Genomic DNA, 16,477 nt, shown 5'->3' on the forward strand with positions numbered 1-16,477 from the left:
GAGGGCAAAGCTAACACAAAGATCTACACCCATGTGGAATTTTGTCACGTGACCTCTAGTTGATATACACACATGTCATATGATTTCAGGTCATTTATCAACATGGCTGCAACGCCGCAGCAGCTTGCTGTTGCTCTCCTGTTTCTCCTCGCCGGGGTTTTAAGTTTTCCGCTCAACCAGGAGAAGAAACGCAGTGTGACCTGCGGATACCAGGTTGGCCACCTTTACGTTCGCTCCAGCTGTTAGCTAAATCTGCTAAAGCTAATTTCGGTTTCACTTACTCTTTTAATGCGCTGTTAGTTTGAGGAACTAATTGTTCTGACACCGTACACGGAAATAGAGTTTATTTATGCATAATGCTCCTTCAGCTTATTTAATAGCATAGTAATATACATGTAGTTCAGTGTAGTAAAGCGCTTGTGTTTTTGCTTGCAGTCATGTCATACCACCAAGCCCGACATGCTGAATGTCCACCTGGTACCCCACACACACGATGATGTAGGCTGGCTTAAAACTGTGGACCAGTACTACTATGGAGGTCAGTCTCATTCACAAACCACACACACACACACACACTGATTAGTGTTGTCACGGAAAATTTGTTGACAAATTAAATCAGATGTACAAAGCAAAATATGAAATGTTTTGTTTGCCATGAATTATTGTCACTTGTTTTAAATGTAGAAACATGTTATTACTCTTGTTATAAAGTATGAGACAAAGGAAGATTGAACACACTGTGCCAAGACACAGGTGAGCACTGATCACTGTATGTGGCTGTTAAAACATTGCTCAGCACAAACATCACACTATAACCAGAATACCAAACAAAAACAAACAAAAAATAAATACTTTACTGATATTAGTAATATTTCAGGGTGACACACAAGTGACCCTACAATCTCAGTGATAAAAGAATACATGTTTGTATAAAACAATGAAAAGGAGATTTTTTTCTATTCATTAATGATTTCCTGATCAAACTTAATCCATTTTATTGATTGTTTGGTTGCCAAATGCCCTCCTGATAATCATACGTGATAGTAGATCATGTGAGGGACCAGCAGTGCTGTTTTGTGATTGGTGAGCAATAAGAAATGTCATAGGATTTAATATGAATATTAGAAAAAGTTACAGCTGACACAAATAGGACACACCATCACTGACACGAATCCCTTATTGCAGAGAGATTTTGTATTTTAAGATACTTTAAAATACTTTGTTTAAAAAAATAAGGGAAGAGAGGAGAGAGAGCATGGCCATGGCCTGTTCAGCTGGCTGGCTAAGAGACCACCGAATTAACTAAAAGCAGTTTATCTATTTTGATTGTGCCTTAATCACTTAGTTGGGAAATATTTGAGTCTAAGGTCGACTCAGAACAATACATGTTCAAGAGAACTGCGGCTTATCAGGAGACCCACCAAACTTCTCCCAAGTTATCAGTACCCAGATTATTCATCCTCACATCTTACCAAAAGGCTCTGTGTCTGAAAGATTACTGTGTGTATCAGGGATATTGCCAAGCTAGCTTTTTCCAGATTAGTGCTTTTGTTTTTTGTCACACTGCCAGACACAACAGCAACTGGAATTTTGCTTCCAAAATGATGTTTCATGTCTTTAAGAGGCCCTTTCAGGAAACTGTCGGTCAGAAACTTCACATCTCTGGACTCTTCTGTCCTGTCTTCTGTCAGCAGTTTTAATAGGCAAAAGCAAGAGTTATTTTATAGTTTTACTACAGTTGTGTGACTAGCATCATCACATGTCTAAAAGTGAGCCATGTGATGTGCAGGTGTCATCTGTTCTTGGTGTGTTTTTGTTTACGTAAGCAGTTTTTGTCCACACACTGCCAGTATTCTTGTGGGATTGTTCATTAATCCAGATTTTATTTAATGGCTTGAAGAATTTTCAATTGAATTTCTCAATTTTTTTCTTGTTGTAAAAGCATCAGATAACTAGTGTAACACCAATAAAACAGCTGATAAATGATGAGTCAATGTAAAAACTTAATACAGCGTTTTTTTTCTGGAATGCAAAATCGTTACCCCAACATTACAAAAACCCCTTCAGTCGTTTCTTCTCAGTCTGCATATTTGTGTGCATCTATGTGCAGATCGTAACGACATCCAGCACGCTGGGGTTCAGTACATCCTGGACTCTGTGGTGGATCAGCTGTTGAAGAATCCAGACAGGAGGTTTATCTACGTGGAGACGTCCTTTTTCTACCGCTGGTGGAAGAACCAGAGCTCCAGCATGCAGCAGACAGTCAGACAACTGGTTAATGAAGGTACACAAACCTGGTGTTTCGCTGCATTTACACTGACATGACAGTGTTAACCAAGTTCTGACTAAACACTTGTTCCTCCAGGCCGTCTAGAGTTTGTTAATGGTGGTTGGTGTATGAGTGATGAGGCTGCCACCCACTACAGTGCTGTAATTGACCAGATGACCTTGGGTCTGAGGTTCCTTAATGAGACTTTTGGACTCTGCGGTCGTCCCCGCGTTGCCTGGCACATCGATCCATTTGGTCATGCCCGTGAACATGCCTCCATGTTTGCACAGGTAGCTTAACCTAAAGCAAAGGAAAACACTTGTAGTCAAATTTAGAGAAAGAATGAGTATTTATTAAATAAATTCATAAATATAAATGAAAGATGAAAGGATTAAATAAATATGTTATTTAATAGAATCCATTTCCCAAAGGTAAACTTTAATCCAGAGTGGTTTTAAATTTTAATTCCACATTTGATTATCCTTAGTTATTTTTAAAAAAAATCATTAACTACATCATTTATTCAAGTGCATCAGCGGTATTCCAAGAATAAATTTATTTAATAAAAAAAAAAATAACAATTTTTAAAAATATAATAATAAAAAGAAAATCTTCTGAGACTGAAATAGTGGGGGAAATGCTAAATTTTCAATTAAAGTTGATTTTAATGGAAAGGGAATTCCTTTTTTGTTTATTTTGGTTTGACTTTCATTATGAATGAATAATTTTTTCTCTAAGACAGCACACAGTTTTCAAGCTGAGCTAAGACCCAGTTTAAATTCTGGCTCTGACTTGATATTCACTCAGATATGATGCTTTGTGCAACAAAAGGAATATTTATATCACTCTGAGATGTAATGTACCAAAATTTACCAAATGTAGAAACCATGTAAGTAAATGGCTTTCCAGTGAGACGTGCAAGTAAGTCTTTGTGTTATTCCAGATGGGATTTGATGGCTTCTTCTTTGGTCGTGTGGACTACCAGGACCGGGCTCACAGGATGAGGGAAAAGGAGCAGGAACTTCTGTGGAGAGCCTCCGACAGCCTCACGCCACCAATGGCCGACCTCTTCACTGGTAACAAAAAAAAAAAAATCTTACTATGCTTTTGTGTGTTGGATCACTTCAAGACCAGAGACCATCTGTAGCAATCTGTGTCACCAACAGGAATCCTTCCCAACGGGTACAACCCCCCTGAAGGATTCTGCTGGGACCAGCTCTGCAGTGACCCACCAATCAGAGACGACCCCGATCTGGAAGACTATAATGTCGATGATGTGGTGCATCGTTTCCTTCACATCGCCAAGAATCAGGTTTGATACACAAACACTTTCTCTTATTTGTATGTTTATAAAGTTGAATAGTTATCAGTAAATAGCTTTCTGTTTAACCTTCACAGTACAGACATACTTTAAAAGTGTCACCAATTAAACATGCTATGAATTAGGACAGAGATCGATTTTATATGTTTCTTTTTCTGGTGACAACAGTGACCCGACTCTTGTGGGACATACTGATGCTTGGCAAGATCTTACCACAATTGAAAGGTTGCTGATTACCTCTTAGATTAGCAGCTAATGCTAAAACCGCAGGCTTTGCCATGTTCAACAAACACCAAATGTTTACAAAATAACAGGAAGTGATGTCACTACGCATGTACATACTCTGATAATGGACTGGTAAATGTAGACTACAATCTTTTAAATATCATATTTCTGAAGTGCATTTAGACGTGTCTTATCATATTATAACAATTATCTGATTACTTCCAGATGTCTGATTTTGGTGGTCATGTAAACAGGCTCAATGTTTTATAAAAATATTTATCTAAAAATGTCTTCAAGAAATATTGGTGTTACATAAATATCTGCAAATGAATCAATATTAAATCAGTTTTAATCTAAATTAAATTTAATCAGGCTTTTGTGAATCAAGTTAAATCAATTCAGGACCTTAGTGATGACACCAAGCCCTGCTTTTTATAAGCATTGTGTCTTGAACCCTAACTCAGGCTGAGGTGTACAAGACCAATCACATCATCATGACCATGGGCTCAGACTTCCAGTATGAGAATGCCAATCTGTGGTACAAGAACCTGGACAAGCTGATTCACTACGTCAACGCCCTGCAGGCAAACGGTAGCAAAGTCAATGTCCTCTATTCTACTCCATCCTGCTACCTCCAGGAGCTGCACCAAGCAAACCTCACCTGGTAGTATAACTTTTTAAATAAAAATAAGCAGGACACTTTGCTAGTAGGAGTATTTGTGTTGATACCAGAATAACTGCAGAGATAAGCAGACTGTTTTTAAGTCAGTAACTTTCTCTTTTCTGTTCAGGGCTTTGAAGAGAGATGATTTCTTCCCCTATGCTGATAGTGCTCATGACTTCTGGACCGGCTACTTTACAAGCCGACCAGCTCTAAAGCGTTATGAGAGGATCAGCAACAGCAACCTGCAGGTAGTCTGAGCTTTATTCGCTGCACGTGCGGCTACAGTTGAATTAAAAGTCAAATTCCTTATTACACATACAAATCTTTGTTAACATCATGTCTGATAGATTAAAAGATTCAAACAAAAAGAAAATCCCTTTTTCCTCTTGCGTTTAGTTCAGCTCACTTTTTTTTGTATGGTATCAAATCTGTATAAAGTTGTGTGAATGCAGAGTTGTTTGCTTTTGCTTTAAATTTAACCTGTACAGTAAACACCACATAGTAAATTGATCTTAATTATATAAACAGTTAGCCAGTAAAAACAAAAATTTTCTGTAAGAGTTGGATTATGCACAATAGCATGCTATGTATTAATATGCTAAGCACCAACATACAGTCCCTTATTCATATACTAAGGGTCAAAAAATGGTCTGCTGCCCACTGATAATAGAAACTGGTTTGTGCATCAGTTCAAAATCTAAAATCAAAGTATAAATAATCAGCTCGTTGTCCATTATTCTTTTATGAATCTGAAACTAAAAACAGTCTGTGTTTTGCACTTCAAAGTGGAGATTAGAAGAAATTAAACAAAATGATCCACGGACATAATTTGAATTTAATATCTAATTTGTCAGATTTCCGTGACCTGAAATGTGCTGCAGAGTCTCTTCTTCAAGCAGGTGTTCTAACGTTTCATCGGCACTGTCGCCTTTGTTGTTGTGGTTGCTTGCTCTTTCCCAGCTGGCCTCTGTGTGCTGCAGTCACTAGTCTATATCAGTGCCACTTGGATTTTGGGGTTAACCACTTTATCTCTCTTATTTATGAAGATTTAGCGGATGGCCGCAGGATGATCCATTTGGTATATTACACCATTAACCACTCAGTCATCGCATCTAACATTCTGGTCCACACTCCTTACCGGTTGGTGGTGGTAATTCGCCAAATTGCTCCGTGCCCACCGCCAGAACAAGAGGAAAAGGTCATTTTATCTACGATCTACATAATGGCTGACTGTTACCAGAGCGCGATGGAAGAATCTGAAAAACCTGTTGAACACAACCGTATGATATCTGGTGGTCGTGGCTTGAAAAGTTTGGGAACAACTGCACTACACACTCAACCCGAACCATATTATGTGGCCACTTGGACGTCACACAAGCAGAAAATGGCAACTTCTGAGTCAGAAATGCGACAAATTAGATAAAAATCAGTTTCTGTCCGTGGGTCGTTTTGCTAGTTTCATTTATTTAGAATATTAACTTCAAATCAAAAGTGTGAAAACAGCCTTTAGTTTCTTTTATTTTGATTTCTAAAAGAATAATGAAAAACAAGCCGATCATTTATTTTTTGATTTTGAACTGAATATTGACTGAGTCATACACCGACCGAAACTAGCCCTGTAATCTTTTGGATGTTTGGAAACTCACTACTTCAGAGATATTTGAGAGATGGAAATATTAATAGGATTGTTGTAGGAAAACATTTTGTAGACTTTCTAAACGTGTTTATTTGATAGATATGTAACCAGCTGGAGGTACTCGGAGGTCCAGTTTCCAGGAAAGGACCTTTTGGAGTGGGAGACAGTCAGACTTTGAGTGAGTTTTTTTTCTCTTATAATTCCCACTAAAGGAATCTGGCCAGTAAAGGTCATTGTGTTTCCTTCTGCTGTTTAAACGTCACTTAAAATAGATTTTTTATAAATGCTACATTATAATGATTCTTCATCCTTATGATACAGAAATTTAATATTGATTTTATTAATGCAATTCTTTATGTTACAGTGGTATTTGTGTTTAAGAAAAACACAATGAAAACCAGAGAGATGACCAACAGCTATGTGTTTGTGCATTGCTTTGCAGGGAAAGCCATGGCTGTGGCGCAGCATCATGACGCTGTTTCAGGCACAGCAAAGCAACATGTGACAAATGATTATGCCAAGAGGCTAGCCAATGGTTGGCAACACTGTCAGGTATTTTAAACTTCATCAGATTTAACTTTATGTACAATAAAACATATTATTTCAGAATAGAGGCAAACATGACAGGTTTATCATACTGACGAGAATGTAACATTTTACCTTATTACATGTTTGGCTGTTCATTTTAAATCTCCTTTCTGCATCCATTGTTGTTCCTGTCAGGTTTTGGTCAGTAACAGTCTGGCTTCTCTCAGTGGCTCCACTGCTGAACGAACCTACTGTGATAACCTCAACATCAGTGTGTGTCCTCTGACTGAGTCCAGCAAAAAGGTGACACACCTACAATAAGCTTGGATGTTTACATCATTTTGAAAACTGCACCTCCAAAACCAGTTTGTATTCTTAACACAATGTGTGAGCAGGCCTCTCTGAACTTAAGTCGGAAAACATTTGCTTTTAATACTTTAATGCATAAGTGATTATAGATCTTCTTAGTAAAATTATTATCAAGGAAATAATGACGATTTTACAATCAAGATTATTATGCATTAATTCATTTCACAACACTTTAACTTTTACTAATCACTATATTTTGATGCCAACATGAAATTATATAGAAATAAAATGAAGTAATCAAGAAGTTTTATTCCCACTAAATCGCCTCTGTTATGTAAACAATAAATAAATAAACAGATGGATTAGGCTACAGGACCTCTACCGGGGCCTGGTAAGCTTCTTTCTTAAACTACAATATAAAAATGTTTTTTAAAATTTCTTTAGAAAATTAGTAGAGAATTTAGAAATAATACAAAATATACAAAACATAAATAAAAACACATCTAGCTAGCTTTTGACTTTTGACTTGCTTCTTCTGTAACTCGCACAGAACAAAAACAAAGCAACACAAAGATGTGTGTAAGTTTTTGAGTTGAGAAGTTGAGCTGATTTGTCGTTATGTTCAGACATGATCCTTTATGACATGATTCTTTACGGAACGTAAGGATATAGAGGGAGCTTTATGATTAATTATAATGGTGGTGTTTATTAAAGCAAATAATTGTGAAATTACTGTAAGTAATAATGCTAATAATTGTTTATTTCAAGTCTGAAATGATGCTGAACCCTTACCTTAGTCTGACTGTCTTTGCTGTTTCTCTCTCACTTTCTTAGTTCTCAGTCAACGTGTACAACCCTCTCGCTCGGGCTGTCACCTGGCCTGTCAGGCTGCCAGTCAATGGAACAGCATACACCGTAACAGATGCTAAAGGCAACGCTGTGGACTGCCAGGTCTGTACATGTAACCACACTGGAAGTGATCACATTAAGCTCATTCACAATTTCAGAATTTTACTTTTGGGGTCTCTAGCAGTAAATTTAAGTGCTTCAGTGTTTTTAAAAAAGATCAGGTTGTAAATTTATTGTAAATTGCTGTCAGTCATTCTGAAGTTAAAATGCTTCATTTAGCCGCTGTGTCTTTAAGAACCCTCTCCCAAAGGCTTAGTTTGGTTAGTTAACTGGTTAAATATTGCAGCTTGCAAGACGACCAAGCATTATTTATTTGAAGTGTGCCCAAATTAGCCATCTACCAGGAATTACTCAAACCTGTTTGATGGTAAGACGTTTGTCCAAAGAGGGGAAAAGGTCTGCAAATAGGTATTTCAGGCTTTTCAGGAAAAGAATTCTCTTGTTCACTATGTTGACACACACTGTCGGGTAGGGTTATTGGGTTATTGGGTTATTGGAGTGGATTGGGACTGTTCCCATATATAACGTTGCACAGTTTAGGTATACAATGATTATTTTGTTATTTATTTGATAATAAGTTGAGTGGATTTGCCATCTTCCATGGTAACCTGTTAAGTTATAAACTATTCAGCTTTTTACAATCACTGTGGTCAACCTCAAAGAAATTGCCACAAATTTGTTAGTATAGCTAACAAAGCTACAGCTGCCATCTTGACGAATATGATGTCTTTGTCTGATCATAAATAAATGGGATGTTGCTGATATAAATCTAATCCCTCAGTCTGAAACTATGTGACGGCTTCTCTGTGTCTGTATGTTGAAGGTGGCTCCAGTGTCCACAGCCACTCAGGATGTGAGGAGGAATCGGGGCTTTGCTGTGAATGAGCTGGTGTTCCAGGTTCAGGCACCTCCTCTTGGTTACAGCACCTATTCTGTGTCCATGCTTCAGGATAGGCCCCCACCAGCCACCACACAGCATGGGGCTCCCACACTGATCCAGAATAAGGTCTTAACACAGAAATCATACGTATGCTTTATTTCCTGCCTGAAGAAACAGACAGATAATAATTATCAAAGCAAAAAGTCAAATCGGAAAATTGCGTCTCATTTTTCAAAATATGGTGCATTTCATTTGCATCGGAACTTAGAGCTGGGAATGACACGACTCCTGAGTTGACTGAGTTCCAGTTGAGGATTGGAAAATTAGCAGGATTTGTTTTGCTAACTGATCCGGCTACTTATTAGCATTACAAGCTAACAATGCGGCACACTATTTCACAAATACAAACACTGCAGCAGTGTGTTTTCTCATCAAGGTTGGACAGTACTGTGTCTGACTGACCACCAGATTTTATATGCACACATGCTGGATTCTGAAGTTGATGTTAGTGAAGTTCTAATGATGGTTCGAGTTGACTTCAGGCAATGCTTTTTTCAGCTGGGATCTTTTAAAAGTGAATGCTGATACATTAAGACAATCACCACATGCCTTTTTGCTTTAAGAAGTATAGATGTCTGTGTTCTACAGTTCCTGAGAGTGACCTTCGACCCAGACACCGGCCTTTTAAGCAGCCTCACCAACCTGGAAACCAAACAGAGCATCAAACTAACCCAGAACTTCTATTGGTTTGTGTTCTCCACTAAATAGAAACTTACAACGTTGAGAAGAAAAAAAGACACTTGCTTTACTTATCACTTGCAAATGACTGTTGTTATTGTTTGCACATTTCATATCACAGGTACAATGCCAGTGATGGTCACAACTCTAAGAGTAATCAGCCCTCTGGAGCTTACATCTTCAGACCCAACTCTTCCACACCTTTCATCATCAGCAAGACGGCTAAGACGGAGAGCATTCAGGTAGAAATGAAGCAGTTCCATTTCAGCTTGATCTTTTAAACTCACAACTCAGACTTCTATCAATTTGGAGGGAAAAAATGGACAAGTATATAATTTTATCTTGATGTTCATATTCTAGTGTTAATTACAGGCTGCTACTATCAGTTTTTTTTAAATGTTATTTAGATTACGGTATTAGTATATAATATATACTTATTATTTTATATCACATTCTCTCATCATTCCAGACCTCAGTGGTGCAGGAAGTGAGGCAGTGGTTTGCTCCATGGGTGTCTCAGGTGGTTCGTCTCTATGCAGACAGCAGAGCTCTGGAGCTGGAGTGGACAGTTGGACCTCTGCCAATAGAGTGAGTGTGATCTTATCACATACACAGCATATCGATGAATGGAAAATTGAAAGGGCTTGTAGTATGTAGATGTTCTCTAGGCTCAACTTTGAGCTGCTTTGATGATTGATTTTATTTTAAAGATGCATGACTACATTTCACAGTCGCTCTCTTTATCCGTTAGTGACAGCCTGGGAAAGGAGGTGATCACTCGTCTAGACACCAGCATCAAAACTGCTGAAATTTTCTACACCGACTCCAATGGAAGAGAAGTGCTGCAGAGAAGGTGCGTTAAAGCGCTGGTGAAAATATCTTTTAACCATTTCAAAAACATCTGGCAGGGGTTTAAGTTTGAAAAATGTAACTTATAGTTCTTAGACTTTTTTAACTATTAAAATAAGCCGTAATCAGTGTGTGGGTTTTGTTCCCAACAGGAAGGACTTCCGGCCCACGTGGCAGCTGAAGCAGTCGGAGCCAATTGCTGGAAACTATTACCCCATCAACTCTCGTGCTTTTATCAAGGTGCGTTTCTGCTGAAATGAGTTTCCCATAAAGAAGGTAGGAGCTATTTTCTAGTAAAGTAACCACTAAAATTCAAGCATCTTTGAGAGATATAGTTTATTTAATGTATGTGTAAGCTTTGCTCTCAGACGATGGTGGGGTCCTGCTTTAAGACCTCTGACTTTGGTCATGCATCCTTTACCATACTTTTGATTTTTAAGGATGATATGGACCAACTCACTGTGGTGACAGATCGCTCTCAAGGAGGAGGCAGCATCCAGAACGGCTCTCTGGAGATCATGGTAAGACGTATGTGAGGTGTGTTCAATTGAAAACTAAAGTAATATGTCTAAAGAACTGAAAACAAGTCAGCAAAGTCTAACCTGCAAACAGCCATAGTCATCTATGATCAGGGTCTAAGCAGATTGCAAGAATTTTAACTATTTAGATCAATTTTTGTTAAAGACTTGAAAACAAAGCATTTGCATAGGTTGCTTTGATAATGAACCAGGAAACTCAAACCCTGAGAATATTTGTTTGCTCCACTGAGATGTGTTTCTCCATTCCCTTTTTCACAATCTGATAAATCACTGGTGTAAAAGCTTTTGTTTTTCTTTGTCTCTTCAAACTGCTGGAGTTTTTTTGCAGCATTATGCTCGTGTTACAAAGCTTTCACCTGACAATGCAACTGTTGTTGGGTCAGCTGAGATGATAATCACAAAGCAATATCTGCAAAGGAATATCACATTAAACAGCTCTGCAAACTGCATGCTAATCTTTCTTTGTTACAGATATTAAACCTGGACTCTAACTTTATTTCTCTCTCGGTACAAACATGCTGAATTTTATCTTGCTCCTCCTCAGCTGCACCGCCGGCTGCTGTATGATGATGTCCGTGGTGTTGCTGAGCCTCTTAACGAGACCTCTAACATCTTCCCAGAGGGGCTTGTAGTCCGCGGTCGTCTCCTGCTCTCCCTTGATCATCCACCCAGTGCTGCTGACACACACCGCCCCCTGGCCCAGGAGGTTGTATTCCAGCCACTGCTGTCATTTACTGATGGAGATCTGCCCCCAAACACCCAACTAGAGGTCAGTGGAGAAGCTTGATCTTTTGTTTGTTTGTTTCTGAGGAATTGGGGCTGTTTTCATCTGAATTCTCTGAGCTGTGTTACCTTTTGCTTTAGTTGCACCAACTTGTTTTTAGTCAGTAATTAGAGAAAATCTGCCAAAAATGCAGTATACAATGCATGTAACAAATACAAATAAATGAAACAGAACATTGGATTGGAATTACAATAATTTACCTGTTTTTCTTTTTTTTTTTTTTTTATAAATAAAGTTTTCAGGGCTTCAAGCTGCACTGCCTCCTGCTGTCCACATCCTGACATTCAGTCAGTGGGATGAAGAGTCGGTGCTGCTGAGACTGGAGCATCAATTTCAGAGCGGGGAAAGCAAAATTAACTCTCAGCCTGTCACAGTCAACCTCCAGGTCAGATACATGGCATTTGTAACACAGATGTTATGGAGTATTTCTGCAGTATTTACATTATCCAGTAATGTCTTGCCTCAAGCTTTGAACAAAAGATAACCAAAAGTCTGCTTTTCCTTTTTTTTTTGAATTGACTGTATCTTCACTGCATTTTTGTCTGTGCAGAAGCTGTTTTCCACTCTGGATATTCAGGGTGTGTCTGAGCTAAACCTGTCAGCTAATCAGTGGAAAGACAAGATGCGACGTTTCGAATGGACTCCTCAGAAAGGTTTGGGACACCTCCGCCTCATTAAACATGCTGACAAAACATGACCTGCTGAAGTGTCACTGAACATCCAGACATCTGTGGCTGTTCGGAAAAATTAAAATTAAAATAGTAAAGGTAAAGAAATGATTTAATAACAAAAATGATAGTGTACAAACACAAAATTGAAAGTGAAAACAGAATCTTTGGAAGTTAAAGTCCCACTACAGCAGGTTTTAATCCCTTAAAAACAGAACAAAAAACATTTTGAAGTTCCTCCTTTACAAAGGTATAACTTGTGGCCCTAATATTAAGCAAACCAATAATTTCCTACTTATTTATAATTAAATGTATAGGAAATCTGTTAAGATTATATTAACTAATCTGGCTCAGATCACATTATTCTCTCTGCCTTTCATATTTGGACTGATCTGCCTCTCGTTTGCACTGTTTGTGTAAAAATACATATCCTGTATATGGGGCAGCATTCATTAATTTTCTACACCACCAGTAGACCAACAGTTCCATTTCAGGTTCATGGGGAACTTGGAGCCTATCCCAGCAATTAGCAGGCAAGAGACAGGGAGAATTAAGTGACCAATAAACCTAACATGGATCTCTTTGGATGGTGGGAGGAACCCACACATGCAAACTCCACACAGAAAGGCCCCTGGCCGAACCCCTCCCCAGCTGAGGACAGAACCAGTGACCTTGCTGTCAGGCCGCGGTGCTAACTACCAACTCGAACCTACAGCTTTTAACAACTATGCTCATTTACCTCCAGCATTTAAAAACATAATAAAACACATGCTGTACCTTTCAGATATATAGCATAGAAGTATTAGTGGGCCAAATTTGTGATGTGACATTCTGGGAGAATAAGAAAAAAAAAAAAGCCAACCTGGGTCTTCCCTTGTTATTTTTGTTGGGATACTGCATATCTCCATTTCTGTTGTAGTTTGGCATCTTTAGATAAAATGTGAAAGCTAAATAATCTGTCTAGTATCTGTCCGTTCTGCCATCTTAACCTGTTGGTACCAGACGTCCTCTGGCCAGGACATGACAAATACATATTTTACTCAGTCTCCCCTCCGCATGCCTACATATTATAAATTATTAGAAAGCTAGGATTCTTGAGAATTTAATTATGTATACCATGCCAGGCTACAATCATAACAGCAGATTCAATACTAACATATTTCAGAGCAGCTGCAAATGCAATTTATCTTTGAAGTCATGCTGTACTCCAGTAGTAGATGCTGTAACACAGAGTCCTGTTACATCAGTAAACATAGCCCAGTAAATACAAGTCTTTCATCCAGAAAACACAGTTTGATTTTAAGGGGTTAACAACCAGAGGAAAACATACCAACTTACTTCACCTTGTGCAAGTTTCTGCTCCACCTTGCTAGAGCTCCAGCAAGTCATCAAGGTTAATTCTTACAATAGTCTACGAGGAACACACAGGCCGTCCGACCTCATTAACACTTTGCACGTTTAAAGCAGAAATCCTCAGTCATGTATTGATTAATTTTCCTTGTAATGTCTTAATAAGCATGTATATACCCATAACCAGAAGAGAAATGCATGGACAGGTTTACATTAAAGTTAAACATTTTCAGTGGTGAAACTGAGAATAGCTAAACAAAATGGATACACACAGTCGAGTTTGAGCTCTAATCTAAATCAGAAAGGGGAAAAAAATGCTTCATTCTTAAACACAACAGAAGCTGTAGTAACAAACTGCTCATCCCAACACACAGCAGCCATGAATGATCACTGACTACACTTTTATACCAGCAGGTGGAGGTAAATGTCTTGATAGGCGAACACTAAAGAGGCACAGGGCCATTCAGCTCAGATGGAGGGAAATAAGAGGGAGAGTAGGTACTGACCCTAAACCAGGACCTGGACATTTTAAATAACAATGAAAAAGATCAAAGGATGAAAGGCAGAGAGGGTGTGGGCCATAACATTAATACAGACGACATGTTCATCTGTCAGCTGACATCTGTTGCCTGCTCAGTATCAGAGTTTACATACAGTTCTGTACTCTGCATGGCTTCTATTATTTAAATAGGTTTAATGCTAGTGGATTGTGGTTGTATTAAAAGAAAAATAACAGTATTTTCATCCGCATTTATATTATGTAGTTAAAATACATTTCCAAAGCTGAAGTATTAAGTTTCAGTTTTTAATCCAATCCCAACTAAAATGTATCTGAAATAGTATATGCATTTTTAAAATGGAGCCCAATATTAAATAATAAATTGACATGCAACTTTCAGTAAAAATGCCAGACATAAAAAATATAATTACGTAATTTAAAAAGTGAAAGATGCAACTAAGTGATTTAGATTTTTCTCAAACAGCAGCTCAAATGTTTGCTCTAATCATGTCATTAGTGGAGACTCCATTAGACTAAATGGAATTCTTCCATTAGGGAAAATGAATAAAAAATGAATTGATTTTTGCCAAATACAAAAATTAGACAACTTGTCATCTTGTTTTAAAAGCCTCCCAGGAAAGGAAAAAGTGTATCTATAATAATAAAAGTCCTTTCTGTTGAGGGTACAAATGTGTTCAGAAGATTTATAGAAATTTTCTCAAAATTTTAATATTTGTGTTATTAGTTTACCAAGAAGAAACATCAGGGAGGTTGAAAAGAAAACACACAAATTAACCTTTTAGGAGTATGTGCTTTAGATTATCTCTGTGTAAAAGTTCAAACTTTTACACATAACTTCTCATTAATGGAGGGAAGACACTGGGCAGCTAAATGTTGGAGTCGTCGTTTCATCTGGCAGATCCTCAGCACCAGCTTCCTGCCAGCCACTGACTGACTACTTGGGTAATTCTTATAGGGTCACATGCAGGTTAAACACTAGATTGAAGACAGCAGGGTGAACACAGATTCACTGACATCTTTCACTTCTACAGTGCTGGCAATCACTGCTCCATTACCGTCAACTTTACTGTACAATCTGTCTCCCTGCAGGCACTAATTAAGCAGAACTTAATATAATGAGGCCTGCATGCATTTTTACAATTCACAGCTTTATTGTAAACCACATGGTGTTTAAAAGGTTGACTGATTTAGCTTTACCTGTTGTTTTTTTTATATGGTTATGGGAGTGGATCTTTGTGAGTGTTGAATTGTTTAGACGTCAACAAACCAAACTGCTTTGGACATTTGTAGCAATGACGCGTTCTTGTATGGTCATTTTCAAACTCTGCATCTGTCTTTCAGGAGAAAAGCCGCTGCTAAAGACGTATGAAGACCCTTCTGCATGGGAGGTCACCCTGAGACCAATGGAGATCCGAACTTTCCTACTCAGGGTCATCTTCAGATAAACAATCACATTCTTTAATTTTTTTTTTTTTTTTAAATTACAGATAATTTAGCCTTGGTCAGTAACCAAGGGCTGCTTGATTACCTTTTGAAATCCTTTGTTTTTAGTCTGAATGCAGGGATCACAGCTAGAGCCTGAACATGTCTGAGCAGGAATTTTAATACATATTTTGTTTTTGCTTTTAAAGATGATCAATTTTAGGACTTCTCTTTAACTTTTCTACTTGGTGACATTGCCTTCTTTCAGTTCTTAAGAAATGTGCAAGATATGAAGCTGCCTTTTGTTACTACATTGAACTTGAACACAGCACAGTGGAATACCACAAAAGACTCCTGACATTTAGTTTTTTTAAGAATTTCATAGCTTTTGTTTTTCCTGCTCTTACAGTTACTAGAAAGTCCCGATGTTCATCTAAGAAAAAGGTCATGTTCAAGACTTTACTCTCCAAATTCTTTTGCACACTGAAATTTGTAAATCGTGTGCACATTCGTGATGTCGGGAAACTGGAATCTGGCATTTTGGTTTCTGTAGACAAAAAAAAAATCATATTTTCTAAGTCGTGTACTGACTACTTGATCTGTGCAATAATTGTATATACTTTTAAAATGTTTCTCTAATGTTTACCAAACATGATAATAAAAGAAGTCATTCTTACTGTTACATGTTATTTCAAATCCCGGCAACATCACAGCGGAGCTGGTTTTCCTTTTCTATGATCTGACAGAGTATCCACACACATCCAGCTGTGACTCCAGCTCCACTGGAATCAGGAAAGCGCCGTTTTCATTTATGAAGCTGGATAAGAAAAACATTTTTACTGCTGCCATTAAAAATGAAATCCATG

The 16,477-nt window shown here is 38.0% G+C and overlaps 1 protein-coding gene across 1 annotated transcript; it reads left to right on the forward strand.

Annotated features, from left to right (window-relative positions):
- The first annotated feature begins 72 nt into the window (after positions 1-72).
- On the forward strand, positions 73-16,287 carry man2b1 (mannosidase, alpha, class 2B, member 1). The gene is made up of 23 exons (XM_041982764.1): positions 73-213; positions 436-538; positions 2,111-2,284; positions 2,366-2,559; positions 3,213-3,345; positions 3,436-3,581; positions 4,280-4,479; positions 4,607-4,727; positions 6,215-6,293; positions 6,558-6,667; positions 6,839-6,946; positions 7,787-7,903; positions 8,685-8,867; positions 9,390-9,487; positions 9,601-9,721; positions 9,949-10,067; positions 10,231-10,332; positions 10,481-10,568; positions 10,769-10,849; positions 11,412-11,636; positions 11,887-12,036; positions 12,202-12,304; positions 15,531-16,287. Exons 1-23 carry the CDS (start codon positions 73-75, stop codon positions 15,632-15,634), a joined length of 3,000 nt encoding a protein of 999 aa, XP_041838698.1. The 3' UTR covers positions 15,635-16,287.
- The last annotated feature ends 190 nt before the right edge of the window (positions 16,288-16,477 follow it).

This window comes from Melanotaenia boesemani, chromosome 4, assembly GCF_017639745.1.
Source record: "Melanotaenia boesemani isolate fMelBoe1 chromosome 4, fMelBoe1.pri, whole genome shotgun sequence".
Taxonomy (NCBI): domain Eukaryota; kingdom Metazoa; phylum Chordata; class Actinopteri; order Atheriniformes; family Melanotaeniidae; genus Melanotaenia; species Melanotaenia boesemani.

Bases quoted from the DNA above. Each gene is read 5' to 3' on its own strand.
- man2b1 (XM_041982764.1), top strand. From the start codon at position 73: ATGTCATATGATTTCAGGTCATTTATCAACATGGCTGCAACGCCGCAG. The intron at 4,480-4,606 runs GTAGTATAACTT...TTTTCTGTTCAG, and splicing joins CACCAAGCAAACCTCACCTG to GGCTTTGAAGAGAGATGATT. The intron at 10,068-10,230 runs GTGAGTGTGATC...TTTATCCGTTAG, and splicing joins GTTGGACCTCTGCCAATAGA to TGACAGCCTGGGAAAGGAGG.